Raw genomic sequence first — 14,284 nt, 5'->3', positions numbered from 1 at the left:
TTGTCAGACACTTAGAAAAATAATCTGTCCTGTCAACAGCGAAAAAAATAGCACTTTTAGTGGACAGAAATTGACGGTGCACATTTGTCCTATAGGATTACATTGCAGCCCAGTTCGTGGCTGCCGGTTACAGCGTTCTCGCTCAATACTGGACTAATTTCAAAGATTTTTGTTCAGATTAGTCACTTAGACACTAATGCATGGGAAAAATAGGGTCCAGGTTGGAAATACCAAAAGTCCCCTTAAACTGAATCCCTCTAATTTTTAAATCTAGAGACGTGTCCTTGATATTCTTGCGTACAGAATCCCAGTCTCTGTCTGCATTTGCCTCTTTATGCCCGTGATATCTTTGTGGGACAAAGCACAATGAATAACTGATTCAGGTTACTGTATCAGAATGAAGTTGATTCAGTCATAAGACAAACTGACAAATGTAGCTCCTGCAGTTTCTCTTCCCATCCTGGAGTCTGTCCTCCTCAGGAAGCGATAAGAACTTTTGATGTTTGATGGCTCTTTTAAGTCAGCGAGAACTGATTTCAAGAATGTTTTTTGCCAATAACAAGCTTGTGAATGGGTGCTCTATTAGGGGACGATGCCACTCTGCACTGCTGTTTCCTATTCATTGTAATCCATTTCCTGTTTCCCTCCCTCCAGTCCTGGCTGCTGCCGTTGGCCAGGAGCCCGACCACAGCCACGGCTGTGCCCATGGCAGCTGTTACCCAGCAACAGGGAACTTGCTGGTTGGACGAGAGAAGAATCTGAAGGCCTCATCCACATGTGGGATGAGGAAAAAAGAGCCCTATTGCATTGTTAGTCATCTGCAGGTGAGTGCGATGATAAAATGAAAAAATGGAATTTTGTGTCTGCCCGTCTCGGCCCTTTCTCTACATCCTATATGTGGTTCTTTCTCATTGATCTTTTACCTTTGACCATATAAACCTGACCTTTTCTTGTCCTGTTGCAGGATGAGAAGAAGTGCTTCGACTGTGACTCTAGACGGCCATATCACCCAGTGTATAACACCATCAATCACCGGATAGAGAACGTTATCACCACCTTCAAACCTCAACGCAAGAAGTCCTGGTGGCAGTCCGAGAATGGTGAGGAGACTTGGTGGTCACTTTTGTTCTGCATTGAAAAAAATAAGTTATTAAAGTGAAATAAAAAAAAGAAAAATAAATTATTGACTTCTAACTTGTCAAAATCCGTCTAATGATTGTCATTAGCTTAGGTGTCTGACACTCAGGCTTACTTGGTATGACCAGTCACACAACAAAACACTAACCCTGGCCCATCTGATGACACTTTCTTATAAGTGTCTAATTCTCATAAGGCACCCTTTATAATGCGTGTATAAACTATAAATAAAAGCTTTATTAGTGTTGGATTAACCATTTACTAATGCTTTATAGATTAGTAATAGGCAGAAATAAAAAGACAAGACAACCTGGCAATTCAGAAGTTATGCTAAAAATGGTTCCTAACCGATCTGTAAAGCATTAGTAAAACTGGTAGCTATAGAGGACACACACACACACACACACACACACACACACACACACACACACACACACACACACACACACACACACACACACACACACACACACACACACACACACATACCCCCTCTGACCAGACACAGATGGGCTTAATAACAGAGTAGGTCCTGCTCTGGCATCTCAACCGAGAGAGGGAAGGGGGTTGACAGGGAAAGGAGAAAAGTAAAAGCTCTGATGGCAAGCTACAAGTGAAAGTTTGGGGAGTATTCAAGACTGAGCGAGAGACAGTAGTCAGGACAGGGAGAGGGAACTGATGTATTTTCACTCACAGTGACAATGAAGTGACTGTAAAGCTCTGAGTTGAACACAAGGCTCAGTTCAGCTGTTTGTGAGCCATGTTGCTGTGATGGAGTGCTGTTGATGACCCAGAATAGAACAGAGAGAAACAGAAGAAGAGGAAGGGGGACAGGAAGTAGAGTGGCTATTTTTACTTATGGTTGCTACTGCTTTTCCATGGCATCTTTGTGGCATTTCCATGATGGTGGTGGCACAGTATGCTTATTTGATGTGGATTACAGATGTTTCATTGTGTGCACTTATTAATTGGAATTACAATATCATGGGATCACATGCATACAGGCAGGCATTATAAAGCACTGTAAGTTTCATATGACTTCTGTATCAGCAAGGCTAAGGATTTACTCTTTGAATTGTCCTCTCTCTCTCACACTCTCTTTTTCCATCTTCCTCTTTTCCTCTCTGCTCCAGCTGTGTGGTTGATTGTGGAGGTGTTCGTGCCTATGTCTGCATGTATGTGTTGTTCTAGTTCGACCCATTGGTTAGCTAAACCATAGAAATCAAAGAAATTAGCTACAAAAATTACCTGTTTTTAGTTGGGCTCAACGCTTATCCTTTAAATGCACTATTTCTTAGTTATGAGCTACTCTACACTCTTGGCTACCAACAGCCCAGGGCTAGTCAATATCAACGACGTTTCATTTATGGGATTGTTCCGTTACTGCCAGAGTAGGGCTGGGCAATATATCAATATTATATCGATATCGTGATATGTGTCTAGAATATCGTCTTAGATTTTGGATATTGTAATATCGTGATATGGCATAAGTGGTGTCTTACTGGTTTTAAAATGATGTACTCTTCTGAACTTACCAGACTGTTCTAGCTGTTCTATTATTTGTATTTTATTATTTACTTTTTTTTTTTGAGTAAAGTTTTCTTCTCAGCAGTCACAGCTCACAGCTAGTTTACCATTTGTTGGACCAGTTTTTAGGGATTACATTAAAAAAGTTATAGCCATATAGATAGCATAGGATACCAGCTACTGCATTTGCTTCCTAATGCTCTCCAACTCTGGTTTGGGCTTTTTACTAACATGCTTTTAGCTAAGTACTGTGTGCCACACACATTCACACACATTCAGTCATTACCTGCGAGTTATAAATGTTATGAAGGTGATTCCCCAGGATACATTGATGTGTGTAGGCACATGCTTTTTTTGCAAAACATGTAACTGAGTAGGCATCAAAACAAACAATCTACACTAGTCCTTTTTTCTTTTGCATGTGTATATATAAGAGCTGTGTTGTGGTTTGTCTTCAAATCACCAGTTTAAAAATAAAGTTGAGTGTTAAATTGTAAAATATGAACTTCATGTGGTGCCACTTTTTATGGTTCAGTACGCAGGAATGGCGAAGTCCTCTTGGCTTTGTGCTGTATACATGTAACATAAAAAACAGAGAACAAGAGTGAAAGTGGTCCTTCAGAATATTTGGTGCTCTGCAACTCAGGAAGTGTGTGGGCTTTTCCGACATGCTCTCCTGCCAAGAGTGAATGCCTTTTCCTGTCAGGATGCCATTCCTCGAACCGAAAGCATGGCTGCTACTTCACTTACTGCCGCTAGCCATTATTGTCTGTCATCCATCTGTCAGAAATTGATGATATAGATGGAAAACGAGTGCAAGCAGTTTATAAATGATCAATATGATCTGCGTGACAGTCATTAGCTCTACAGGAAAATGTTGGTTTTATGTTAAAACACAACATCTGTCTCTCTGTCTGTCACTTTGTCTCCCAGGAAAGTCCGATGTCTTTATCCAGCTGGATCTGGAAGCTGAGTTTCATTTCACTCACCTGATTATGACTTTCAAGGTAGTGTAAAAAGCTCTTGTCAACAATGTATTGAGCTGTATCACCAAGTAGCTGAAAACACAGACTTACAGCTCTATTTGGACAGATTCTGCTTAACAAAATGGACTATGCAAGCTAAAACACTGCAGAATTTTTGTTAAGACATTATTCTCTTGCAGACCTTTCGTCCGGCGGCCATGCTGATTGAACGGTCGGCAGATTTTGGTCGAACCTGGAAGGTCTACCGCTACTTTTCCCACGACTGCGCTACTACCTTTCCCAGAGTCTCCCAGGGTCTTTTGCGTAACATTAATGATGTCATCTGTGAGTCACGCTACTCTGACATTGAGCCGTCAACAGAGGGAGAGGTGAGCATTTGATTAAGGAATAGGACAGGTCAAATACATTGTTTAAAGGTCCCATATTGTACTCATTATAAGGTTCATACTTGTATTTTGGGTTTCTGCTAGAACATTCATACATGCTTTAATGTTCAAAAAACACTTCCCATACTGTCTGTCTGAATATACCTCTGTTCGCCCGCTGTCTGAAACTCTCCGTTTTAGCACCTGTGTCTTTAAGCACCCCTTCCCAAAAATGCTTAGTCTGCTGTGATTGGTCAGTGTGTGTGATTGGTTTCCGGGTCTTCCCCATCTCGGAGTCTCTCATTGCAGCTGGGGAATGACAGTAACGGCACTGTAGCGGCACTTTCTACCTATATATATATATATATATATACACAGAAGTCCTGATGGTTTGTTTGAAGGCACAGTTTCTGAATACTGGCTGTGTGCATTTCTCTTTTGACACTTTAACAGTATTTACATAGCACCTCGACCTGCTTTCTGATAAAAAAAAGACAAGGAAATCTCTCTTTTTACAATATGAGACCTTTAAGATAAACACTGAAACTTGTTCTGTTTTAGTGAATGAAAATACATTTTAAGTTATTGATTAATTTCAGAATAAATGTTTTTGTTGTGAAAATAGGGTGTTTTCATTATTAGTCCCCAATGTTTGGGATCTGAAGTTATTGATGGCCACCCAAATGACTCGGCCTGAAGGAATGTTTTTACATTTTGACAAATACGCTTATTTGCTTTCTCGCCAAGAATAAATGAGATTGATACCACCCTCAGATATAAGACAACATACAAACAGAGAGGACAAAGAAGCTCTTAAGTAACCCCAGCACAAATCTGTAGTCCACACACTGAATACTGCTCAGGCATGCAGACCACAAAGAGCAAAGTCTGATTTACACTCATGCTGCATACCTCGCTGCTTATTTTATTGTTATTTCAAGTCTCAGATAGTACAAATATTTAATGTGTGTGCTTAATATGTGTGTCTTGGCCTAGGTCATCTACAGAGTGTTGGATCCAGCCATCAATATTGAGGATCCATACAGCCCGAGCATCCAGAGTAGGTCACGCTCATATTTTTAACAACAGATTGATGGTGTATAACATTACGGGGTAACAACCACCTAAACGGAGACCAAGTCATCACCAAGACCAGAGTGTATCCAGACCAAGTCAAGACCGAAGCCAGATTTGTGTTAGACAGCCAGAGCTTCTTCTCCTGTCTCCCTCTCATTCACTTTCTTGGGAGTGTGTGTAAAGGGGGCAGGGAGAGGGGGGTTTACGGTAACAAATTTCAAATTAGATATGAGTCAAGTTATTGTATGAATTTGCAAGTTCTAACACATAGGCCTAAATCAGACAATGCACAGGCAATTTACCGAAATCCCTGCAGTTGTGGTCTTGAAATAAAATCCTGAGTCATCTTTATCCGAGACCGAGACGAGAACAAGAGAATAAAAATGTTGTGGTGTGTTAATGTTGCTTTGCCGGCAGAGGGCTCTTTGATGTAAGAGGTTATAAAAGCTCTACAACCAGCTGTTGTAAAAATAAGCTCTTGTGAAAATGACATATCATAAAACACATCATAATGACATAAACCAAGCCATACTATATGAAATACTACATAAAGCCAGGCAGCAAAACTGTTTGGTTCTGACTGACAATAACAGTATTTACATTTGAAAGATCTGTTTCATCTTGTTGTCATTCAAATCACGGCGCAACGTACCAAGTGCTGAGGTGCCAGACTTCCCGGTCCTGATCATTTGCCGTCACCACATCTGGACCAGAAGTTGGCAGCGTGTCTCCTAGCCACGCCGTTCCTCAGGTGCCAGCGAATCGCTGCCATGAGAAACACCCACCCAGAGGCACGAAGCTTAGGCTACATCCACACTAATACGTTCCTGTTTAAAAACACATCTGTTGCTACGTTTTGACCTCACGTCCTCACTACTCCTGCGTTTCTGAGAGCCTAAAACTGAGGCATTTGGAAACACTGCTGACCCTGTTTGAGTTTGAAAACTCCGGTGGCCGGTTTATGCCTCGACGCAGAAGTCCAGGGTTCGTGTCCAACCTGTGACGGTTTCCTGCATGTCTTCCCCCTCTCTCTCTCTCCCCTTTCTCACCTAGCTGTCCTGTCCATTAAAGGCAGAAAAGCCCAAACAAATAATCTTAAAAAAAAAAAAAAATGTGCGTTGTCGGACGTGTTAATATGGACAGAGATTATTTCGGATATGGAGGCCTAAACGCCTGTGTGGACGGAGATCATTTTTGTTTAAAAATACGGTTTGAAAAATGAAACTTTTGTAGTGATGTATCCTCAGATGCCCCAATTATACTTTTATTCTCTTTAGAAAAATTAGGTCAATAGCTGCAGTATCGTTATACCTTATATACAAAAAAGTGTGCAGAATTCAAATTTCACTTTGACTTTACATTTACCTTTTAAGTTTAATAATAATAGAAAGGGCTATCTTTGTCCTTTGCGAGTCACATTTGTCACCATAAATCAAACTGTGGCCGACACAATTAGCTCTTGTTATCCAGCTGTGACACATTACGGACTGTAACAGCCCCTCTCGCTGGGGTGTGAAACATGCCCTGCTGTGTGGAGAGATGTGAAAAGCAGCTGTTTCTCTCCCACACAGCCTCACTGTCCTAGCATTCGTGTTTAGACTGGCAGGGCATGAGAGCTTTTCCCAGAAACCCAAACTCGTTTTCCAATGTAGCAGCAGAGTTGTCTTGTTCTGTTGTTAAATATCTCCCTGACCCCCTCGCAGCTGAGCAAGCCATATTTCCTGTCTGCTGTCAACGTCCAAAGTCCTTATTTCTTTCTGCATCACTCAAGTGAGAAATGAGGACTTTTTGCCCTGAGTTTAGCCTTTTAGGCAAACCTTCCCCTCTGTAAATATTCTGCCTCTTTGATTGGCGGACCTTATCCCAAATCTTAGCCCTGACTCTAACCTCAACCATGGACTAAAGCATTTGATAGCCTTTTGGGCATAATACACAGCCTCTTCTGTGTTACTACAGACTGAGAAGAAGTGAAGTGCTACATTCTTTCTAACTTATTACCAGCATTTCCTAAACTTGGTATTTTAAATTAAAACTAGTAACTAATCCAGTGATTGTAGTCTGTACATCCATGGGTACACTGCAAACAGGAACTGCTATTGGCTGCTGGTGCCAGTTTAATGAATGAATGAGTCTTAGGGCAGTGGAGCTGGAAGGATTAGCTCTCGTCAGTCAGAGAGAGATTCTATTACAGCAGATAAAGTCAGCTGGTAGGGTCAGAGTATGGACGAAAATAAAGCCTACCATGAAACATTTCATCCATCATCTTCCACTCCAGCAGGATTTAAAATGACAGGAAACTCAGGAAGCTAAAAGTTTTTAGTGGAATAGCCGAGGCATATTTCCTCTGCTGTTGGCATGGGAACGTAGGCCCTTGGGAATCAGAACAGTGCCAGTAATTGTTTATGACAAAGAAGGGAAAGGTGTGTGTGATGTGAAAATGTGTGTAAAGTGTGTTGGTATGCCTGTGTGTTTAAGTACATCTGCATTATTGTGTGTGTGTGTGTGTGTGGTGTGGGTGGGGGTGTGTGTGTGTGTGTGTGTGTGGGGTGTGTGTGTGTTGATGACTACAGCTGGTATGTAAGAGCGGAGGATGTTCTGACCACAGCTCTTCCGCCAGATTGACAGACATTCTCTCTTTAAAGGAGTTATCTTTCTTTCTAGTACGAACTCCCTCCAAATAGTTTGAGATGATAAAGAGGCAGGGTGTGGGTAGAACCATTTCAACACCCAGTACTACAGTTCCTTATTACGTTTCCAGTCATTTCTCATTGTTGTGATGTGTCAGGTCTTTTGGTTTGCAATTTGTACTAGTCATGCTAGTTGCATTGCTCTAGGGACGCTATTGTCGATTGGTCGATCAGTCAGTCCACTGCTTTGGCACACAATATCATAACAACTGTTCAATGGATTGCCATGAAATTTGCTACAGATATCGATGGTGCCTGGAGGGTAACTCCATACTTTTGGTGATCCCCTAACTTTTCATCTAGCGCCTCCAGCAGTTCAATATCTGACATTTTCCAGTACTAATATGCCTAACATTGCCATCATCCATGCTGAATCTTATTTATGGATGCATATTGGTCTGGTGTTGCATGTGCAATCATCAAAGATATGTTGTGTGTAAAAAAACTAAAAGAGCATTACTTTTATATAAAGATGATTAATATATTTGAATGTCAACAGGACACATGCACCTAGTATATTACATTATAGGTATGACACGGTGAAATTGATGTATGATGAAAATAATTTAAGATATCATCTTGATGTAAACTCCTCCTCCCTACTCCCCCTTTCAGTGTAACCTCAAGTTGCCTAAAAACTAGGACTAACTAAACCTCAGACCATCCTAGATCATTAACTGTTGTTCACCCGTAATGCTTTGCCCCATGCTCAGTTTTGTCACGCTCCACCGGCCTTGACCTCCTCTTGCTGGTGCAAAGGGGTTTTTGTTATGTGTGTGTGTGTGTGTGTGTGTGTGTGTGTTTGAACTGCTGTCCTTCATCCTTTACCTCAGCAACTCATATTACACCATCCACCATAAAACTACCAGCTTTCATAAAACAGAGAACTTAACCAAAACTCAAGTGTCCACATGAAAAAAGCCTTATTCTGCTTTTCTCCTACTTATTCTCTTCTTGTCCTCTCCCCCAACAGACCAGCTGAAGATCACGAACTTGAGAGTGAACTTTACCAAGCTTCACACACTAGGAGACAACTTGCTGGACCCCAGAGCTGAAATCAAAGAAAAGTATTACTACGCCATATATGAGCTTGTTGTTCGCGGAAACTGCTTTTGCTATGGCCACGCCTCGGAGTGCGCCCCCATCACTGGCATCAGGGATGATATAGAAGGAATGGTGAGTGATGCGTCTTCAGTTACAGTACAGGCTTCTAATTAGCTCCTGTTTCCTCCTGTAATTTACTCTCACAATTTCAAAGCGTTTTTTTCTTCATCCCATGTAGATTGCTTTAAATCCCCCTCTTATCTCCTTTTAAGGTTCACGGCAGGTGTGTGTGCAACCACAATACCAAGGGTTTGAACTGCGAGCAATGTGATGACTTCCACAACGACCTTCCCTGGAGACCAGCTGAAGGGCGCAACACCAACGCTTGCAGGAGTGAGTACAGAGGAGGAAGCAAAGGGGACATTTAAGGTCCCATGACATGGTGCTCTTTGGATGCTTTTATAGACCTTAGTGGTCCCCTAATACTGTATCTGAAGTCTCTTTCCCGAAATTCAGCCTTGGTGCAGAATTACAGCCACTAGAGCCAGTCCCACAATGAGCTTTCCTTAGTATGTGCCATTTCTGTGTCTGAAGCTATTGAGGAGGCGAAAGGGGGGGGGGGCCTTGACCAACTGCCACTTTGTTCGTTTGAAAGCCATGATGTCTCTCTCTCATGGGGGCAAAGCAGAGAAAGGGGAGGTAACCTTGCTCCTTATGACATCATAAGGAGCAGATTCCAGATCGGCCCATCTGAGCTTTCATTTTCTCAAAGGCAGAGCAGGATACCCAGGGCTCGGTTTTACTATCACCATTTCTAGCCACTGGGGGAGCATGGGCAGGCTGGGGGAACTCATATTAATGTTAAAAAACCTCATAAAGTGAAATTTTCATGCCATGGGACCTTTAAGTGCAGTACAAACACATCACAGATCTATTTGATCTATTTGGAATGGATGTCTTTTTTTTCTAGAGTGTAACTGCAATGGCCACTCGACCATGTGCCACTTTGACATGGCGGTGTATTTGGCCATGGGAAACGTCAGCGGAGGAGTGTGTGACGACTGTCAGCACAACACTATGGGACGCAACTGTGAGATGTGCAAGCCTTTCTACTACAAAGACCCTATTAAGGATATCAGGGACCCACAGGTCTGCATAGGTGAGTCTGTGTTTGTACACTTTGGTTTTGTACTGTAGTATTACCTGTAGGTGGCATGCCATCAAATTGTAAAGATTCATATGTGCTCATGTCACCCAAGTTCGGTTGCAATTGCATGTTGAATTTTAAGAGTTACGAGAGTGTTTGTCCCTGAGACCACATTTACCAAATTTTACAACAAATTATAGAGAAACGGTGTGGAATATCGAAAGATTTACTGATGGCATTTTTTCAGTTGGATTCATATTCAATGCACCAACATTGATGAAGGTTTGATGAAATATGCAGAAAAGATAAAAATGTGGCCATGGCCAACACTGATACATGCCCATGACACAAGAGAGGCTTCTGTTCACCACATAAACATCCCATTGCAACACCAACTCAAAACATACACAACCAGACAAACTGAACTAAGTGCAGATATGTTAACAATATTTAAGTTTCTCATGCATTGAAATTGACCTGGCACCTGTCTGTGCCATAGCTTGTGATTGCGACCCAGATGGTTCTCAGAATGGAGGCATGTGCGACAGCCACACCGACCCTTCCCTCGGCATGTTGGGAGGTCAGTGCCGTTGCAAAGCCAATGTCGAGGGGCCGCGCTGCGACAAGTGTAAGACTGGCTTCTTTGGCCTGAGTGCTGACAACCCTCAGGGCTGCCAACGTGAGTACAGTCTCTGTTTTCATTCACACAAACATAGAAATGTTTTAATGTACCGGATTGTTCTCTCTAATTCTGAAAGTGACTCAAATGAGCAAATTAACATTTTGATCAACTCCTCCCTGCTCCTATCTGGATTTTGGTGACTGAACAGTAAGAAAGTTTTTAGAGAGATTTTAGTCAATCACACAAAAAATGTAAAAGTGGTATTGGGGGTGGGAGGGGGGCGTGAGGGTAGGGAGCTGGACATGTCCGTGACATCCTCAGTGGAAATTGTGCCCTGTCCTGCTAGGCATTGTAAAAAATGTATCTCACAATCCGGGTCACGTAGAAATTAGTCTCGTTTTGCCAGACCTTCCTCCACAGCACCGCGGAGGAGGGTCTGGCTGGTCCACACAGCATTACGGTATGGGAGAAAAACGTGCTCTGGTTTATTGGCATTTCTTTAAACCAGTGACAATTGTCATGGGCGGCGCTAAGCACTGGGCAGAGCCACGGTGCAGCTGCAAAATAGCCTCGGGGAAAAAACATGTTTTGGTGGAACGTGTACGTTCAAAGGTAGTTTTAGTCATGCAACAACTACATAGAAATTGATTTAGAATTGTGATTGAACAGTGGTTGCAGTTGGTTTTATCATCACTTTAAAGGGGTGATAGAATGATTATATAGGGTATTTCACACTGTTCCTTAAGGTCTCCTAATGGGGTATGTAACATTGGTTGGGCTGAAAATGGCCTGGTTGATATTTTATTGGCCCTTATGCATCCCTGTGTTTTGGCCCTATTTGTAACAAGAGCCTTTCTTCCAAATATGGTATGGTCATGAATATTTAGATGAGCTGCGCGCTGATTGGTTGAGCGAATCCCCATACACACACATTAGAGACGAGACAGCAGTACAGGTCTCATATTCCAGAAACTGAAATGTTTTGTTACCAAATTCACTTCTGAGACTTTTTTATGCGAGAAATCAACTATATAAAGCTCAAATATGGGCCGTTTTACGAAAATGTATGGCTAATTGCAAATTTGATAAGACGTGTCTGACTTTAGGAGTTCCACACAGTTTGACGAGAAAGCAGCAGCCTGCTGGGCTCCATACCCAGGGCAAAGTCACCCTTTGTGGATTACTGCACTACCGGGGCTCCGTGGCCGGCTGCCGGCATAACTATAGTATATTTACAGTTTGAATTTCGTCATCGCACTTATAGCACAGCTACCCCAAGGTCTTACAAAGCTAACCGTTGTGTCCAATTTCAATTTAAGGCATGTTTGTGAACGTCAGGTCTTGTTAGGAGGAGCAGCTAGCTAGCTATGTGTCCCATTCAATACAATGGGAAAAGATCGCGTCTAGCTAGCTAGCTAGCTAGCTACACTTTCGGCATAACTATAGTATATTTACAGTTTGAATTTCGTCACGGCACTTATATTACAGGTTCCGAAAGGTCTTACAAAGCTTAGCTAACACTTGTCCTATTTCAATTTAATGCATTTTTGTGAATTTCAGAAGTCTCGTTAGGAGCTCTCACTGATGGACTCCAGCTCACCGCGGACTCTATCAATGAGACTGGCAGACAAGAGGCGTTTATTTCCCCGATCGTTTGTTTAAATAACTCGACACACATATCCATTATAAGATTAACTGGAACCTGCGGGCTGCGGTAAGAGATTGCGGGCGTAACAAGCTCGCTGATCGCGCTCTCAGTCACTCACCGGCCATTTAGCAGGAAGAGGGGAGGGAGAACAGCGAGCTTCAGGCCCTGGAACTCTGTCAGGGCAGCGGCGTTTGGTAGTCCAGTCACCCAGAAAGGGTGAGTTTGTGCGGGTATTGAGCACCTTGGGCTGCCGGCCGTGACGGAGCTCAGTCAAGCTCACAGCAGGCCGGGGTCTGTGAAGTAGGACAGGCAGGGCAGCGATGTGGCAACCCAGGCAGCACCGGCTGCTGAACTCCAACACACAGTCGGACAAAATTTGCAATTGGCCATCCATTTTCGTAAAATGGCCCATATTTGAGCTTTACATGTTGATTTCTCACATAAAAAAGTTTCAGAAGTGAATTTTGTAATGGAATAGCAGGGCTCTGCGTGACCTAGATTCAGAAGACTACCTGATCTCAGGTCAGTTGTGTAGCCTATGTAAATGTTTGGGTGTGACAAAGAGAGAGACTAGAGCCAAATGAGGCAAAACGGGCAAATCTCAACAAGACAGTTTGGTGGGTAAATAGGACATACATAGAACCTCAAAATCCCATTGACACCTCTTTCCTCTGCACATCTGCCCGTTTTCAGAGGCAGTTTCAAATTGTGAGATTTGCAGAGGAAAGAGGTGTCAATGGGATTTTGAGGTTCTATGTATGTCCTATTTACCCACCAAACTGTCATTTTTCAAGTATGCCAAGATAAAATTGGTTTTGCATTCTATCACCCCTTTAAAACCCTGCCTTTCAATGTGCTGTAGGAACTAATCATCTGTCATCAATTTTGCCCTCTACCCTTTGCCACCAGCTTGCCAGTGTGACCACAGGGGAACAGTGTCAGGTAGCTCCCAGTGTGACCCAGTCAGTGGAGACTGCTTCTGCAAGCGTCTTGTCACTGGACGCAGCTGTGACCAGTGTTTGGTAAGGCAGTGCCAAAAACCTTTGGCCTGACTTTTGTTTTCTGGCTTTAAGTAAAAAATATCAATATATGTCATTTTCTCTGTCTCTGTCCTTCCCATCCACTCTGGTTCCTGTCAATAAGTCCTGTTAGTGGTAATGTGACAGACAGAAAACCTTTTGGTTTACCTTGCTGACTTTTTTTTATTGACCTTCTTATCCCTGGATAACACTGTTTTTATTTTTTGGCTCTCCTCTTTGGCCTGACTTTTGTTTTCTGGCTTTAAGTAAAAAATATCAATATATGTCATTTTCTCTGTCTCTGTCCTTCCCATCCACTCTGGTTCCTGTCAATAAGTCCTGTTAGTGGTAATGTGACAGACAGAAAACCTTTTGGTTTACCTTGCTGACTTTTTTTTATTGACCTTCTTATCCCTGGATAACACTGTTTTTATTTTTTGGCTCTTAACATGATAAAATTAAATAGCAATGTAAGCGTTGAATCTCATTCCCTTACATTTCACTCAATGGCTCAAATTACCTTTATCTTTCCGTTTACTTTTTAACTTCTATATAAGTGCTGCTGATATTCTTCGCTCTCTGTTTCTTTCTCATATTTTCCATCCACTCTCTTCTGCCCAGAAGCCCAAGATTTTAGGTGGTGATCAGCTTCCTGTCATAATTCAACCTCTTGTCCCAAACCGACTCAACCAGGAATAGTATAGGCAGGAATGTGAGCTCCTGCCTAGGCCCTGTGTCTAAATTTAGCCCAGGGATTTGAGGCTTGTCCGGTTGGTGTGGGTTACAGCAGGCCTAAAATGGTCAGGGCCTGAAACAGGACCGAAAGTGGATCATGTCTTCTTCCATGTGAAGCCTCATTTAAGTAGCAATGGTGTAATGTCAACATCGGACAGAATTTTAAAATCCTCCAGGAAAGATCTTACTGTCTGTAGTGTATTCAAAACAAAAAGAAATACAATGAAGTTGCTGACTGCAAAAAATCCAGTATTCACATTGTTAAGTCAGCTTTTCTTTTGAAAGAGAAA

The 14,284-nt window shown here is 42.4% G+C and overlaps 1 protein-coding gene across 2 annotated transcripts in view; it reads left to right on the top strand.

Annotated features, from left to right (window-relative positions):
* The window catches only part of lamb2 (laminin, beta 2 (laminin S)), a 58,260-nt gene that overhangs the window by 22,518 nt on the left and 21,458 nt on the right, over positions 1 to 14,284 (top strand). For both annotated transcript variants that reach the window (XM_039799432.1, XM_039799431.1), the window contains exons 3-12: positions 655 to 824; positions 965 to 1,100; positions 3,598 to 3,671; positions 3,830 to 4,018; positions 5,012 to 5,075; positions 8,753 to 8,955; positions 9,096 to 9,216; positions 9,794 to 9,982; positions 10,470 to 10,649; positions 13,150 to 13,262. In XM_039799432.1, coding sequence (XP_039655366.1) covers positions 655 to 824; positions 965 to 1,100; positions 3,598 to 3,671; positions 3,830 to 4,018; positions 5,012 to 5,075; positions 8,753 to 8,955; positions 9,096 to 9,216; positions 9,794 to 9,982; positions 10,470 to 10,649; positions 13,150 to 13,262 — 1,439 coding nt within the window. The remainder of the gene's footprint in view (positions 1 to 654; positions 825 to 964; positions 1,101 to 3,597; positions 3,672 to 3,829; positions 4,019 to 5,011; positions 5,076 to 8,752; positions 8,956 to 9,095; positions 9,217 to 9,793; positions 9,983 to 10,469; positions 10,650 to 13,149; positions 13,263 to 14,284) is intronic.

This window comes from Perca fluviatilis, chromosome 5 (genome assembly GCF_010015445.1).
Source record: "Perca fluviatilis chromosome 5, GENO_Pfluv_1.0, whole genome shotgun sequence".
NCBI lineage: Eukaryota > Metazoa > Chordata > Actinopteri > Perciformes > Percidae > Perca > Perca fluviatilis.
The sequence above is the reverse complement of the archived record's forward strand: the minus strand, read 5'-3'. Positions and strand labels throughout refer to the sequence as shown.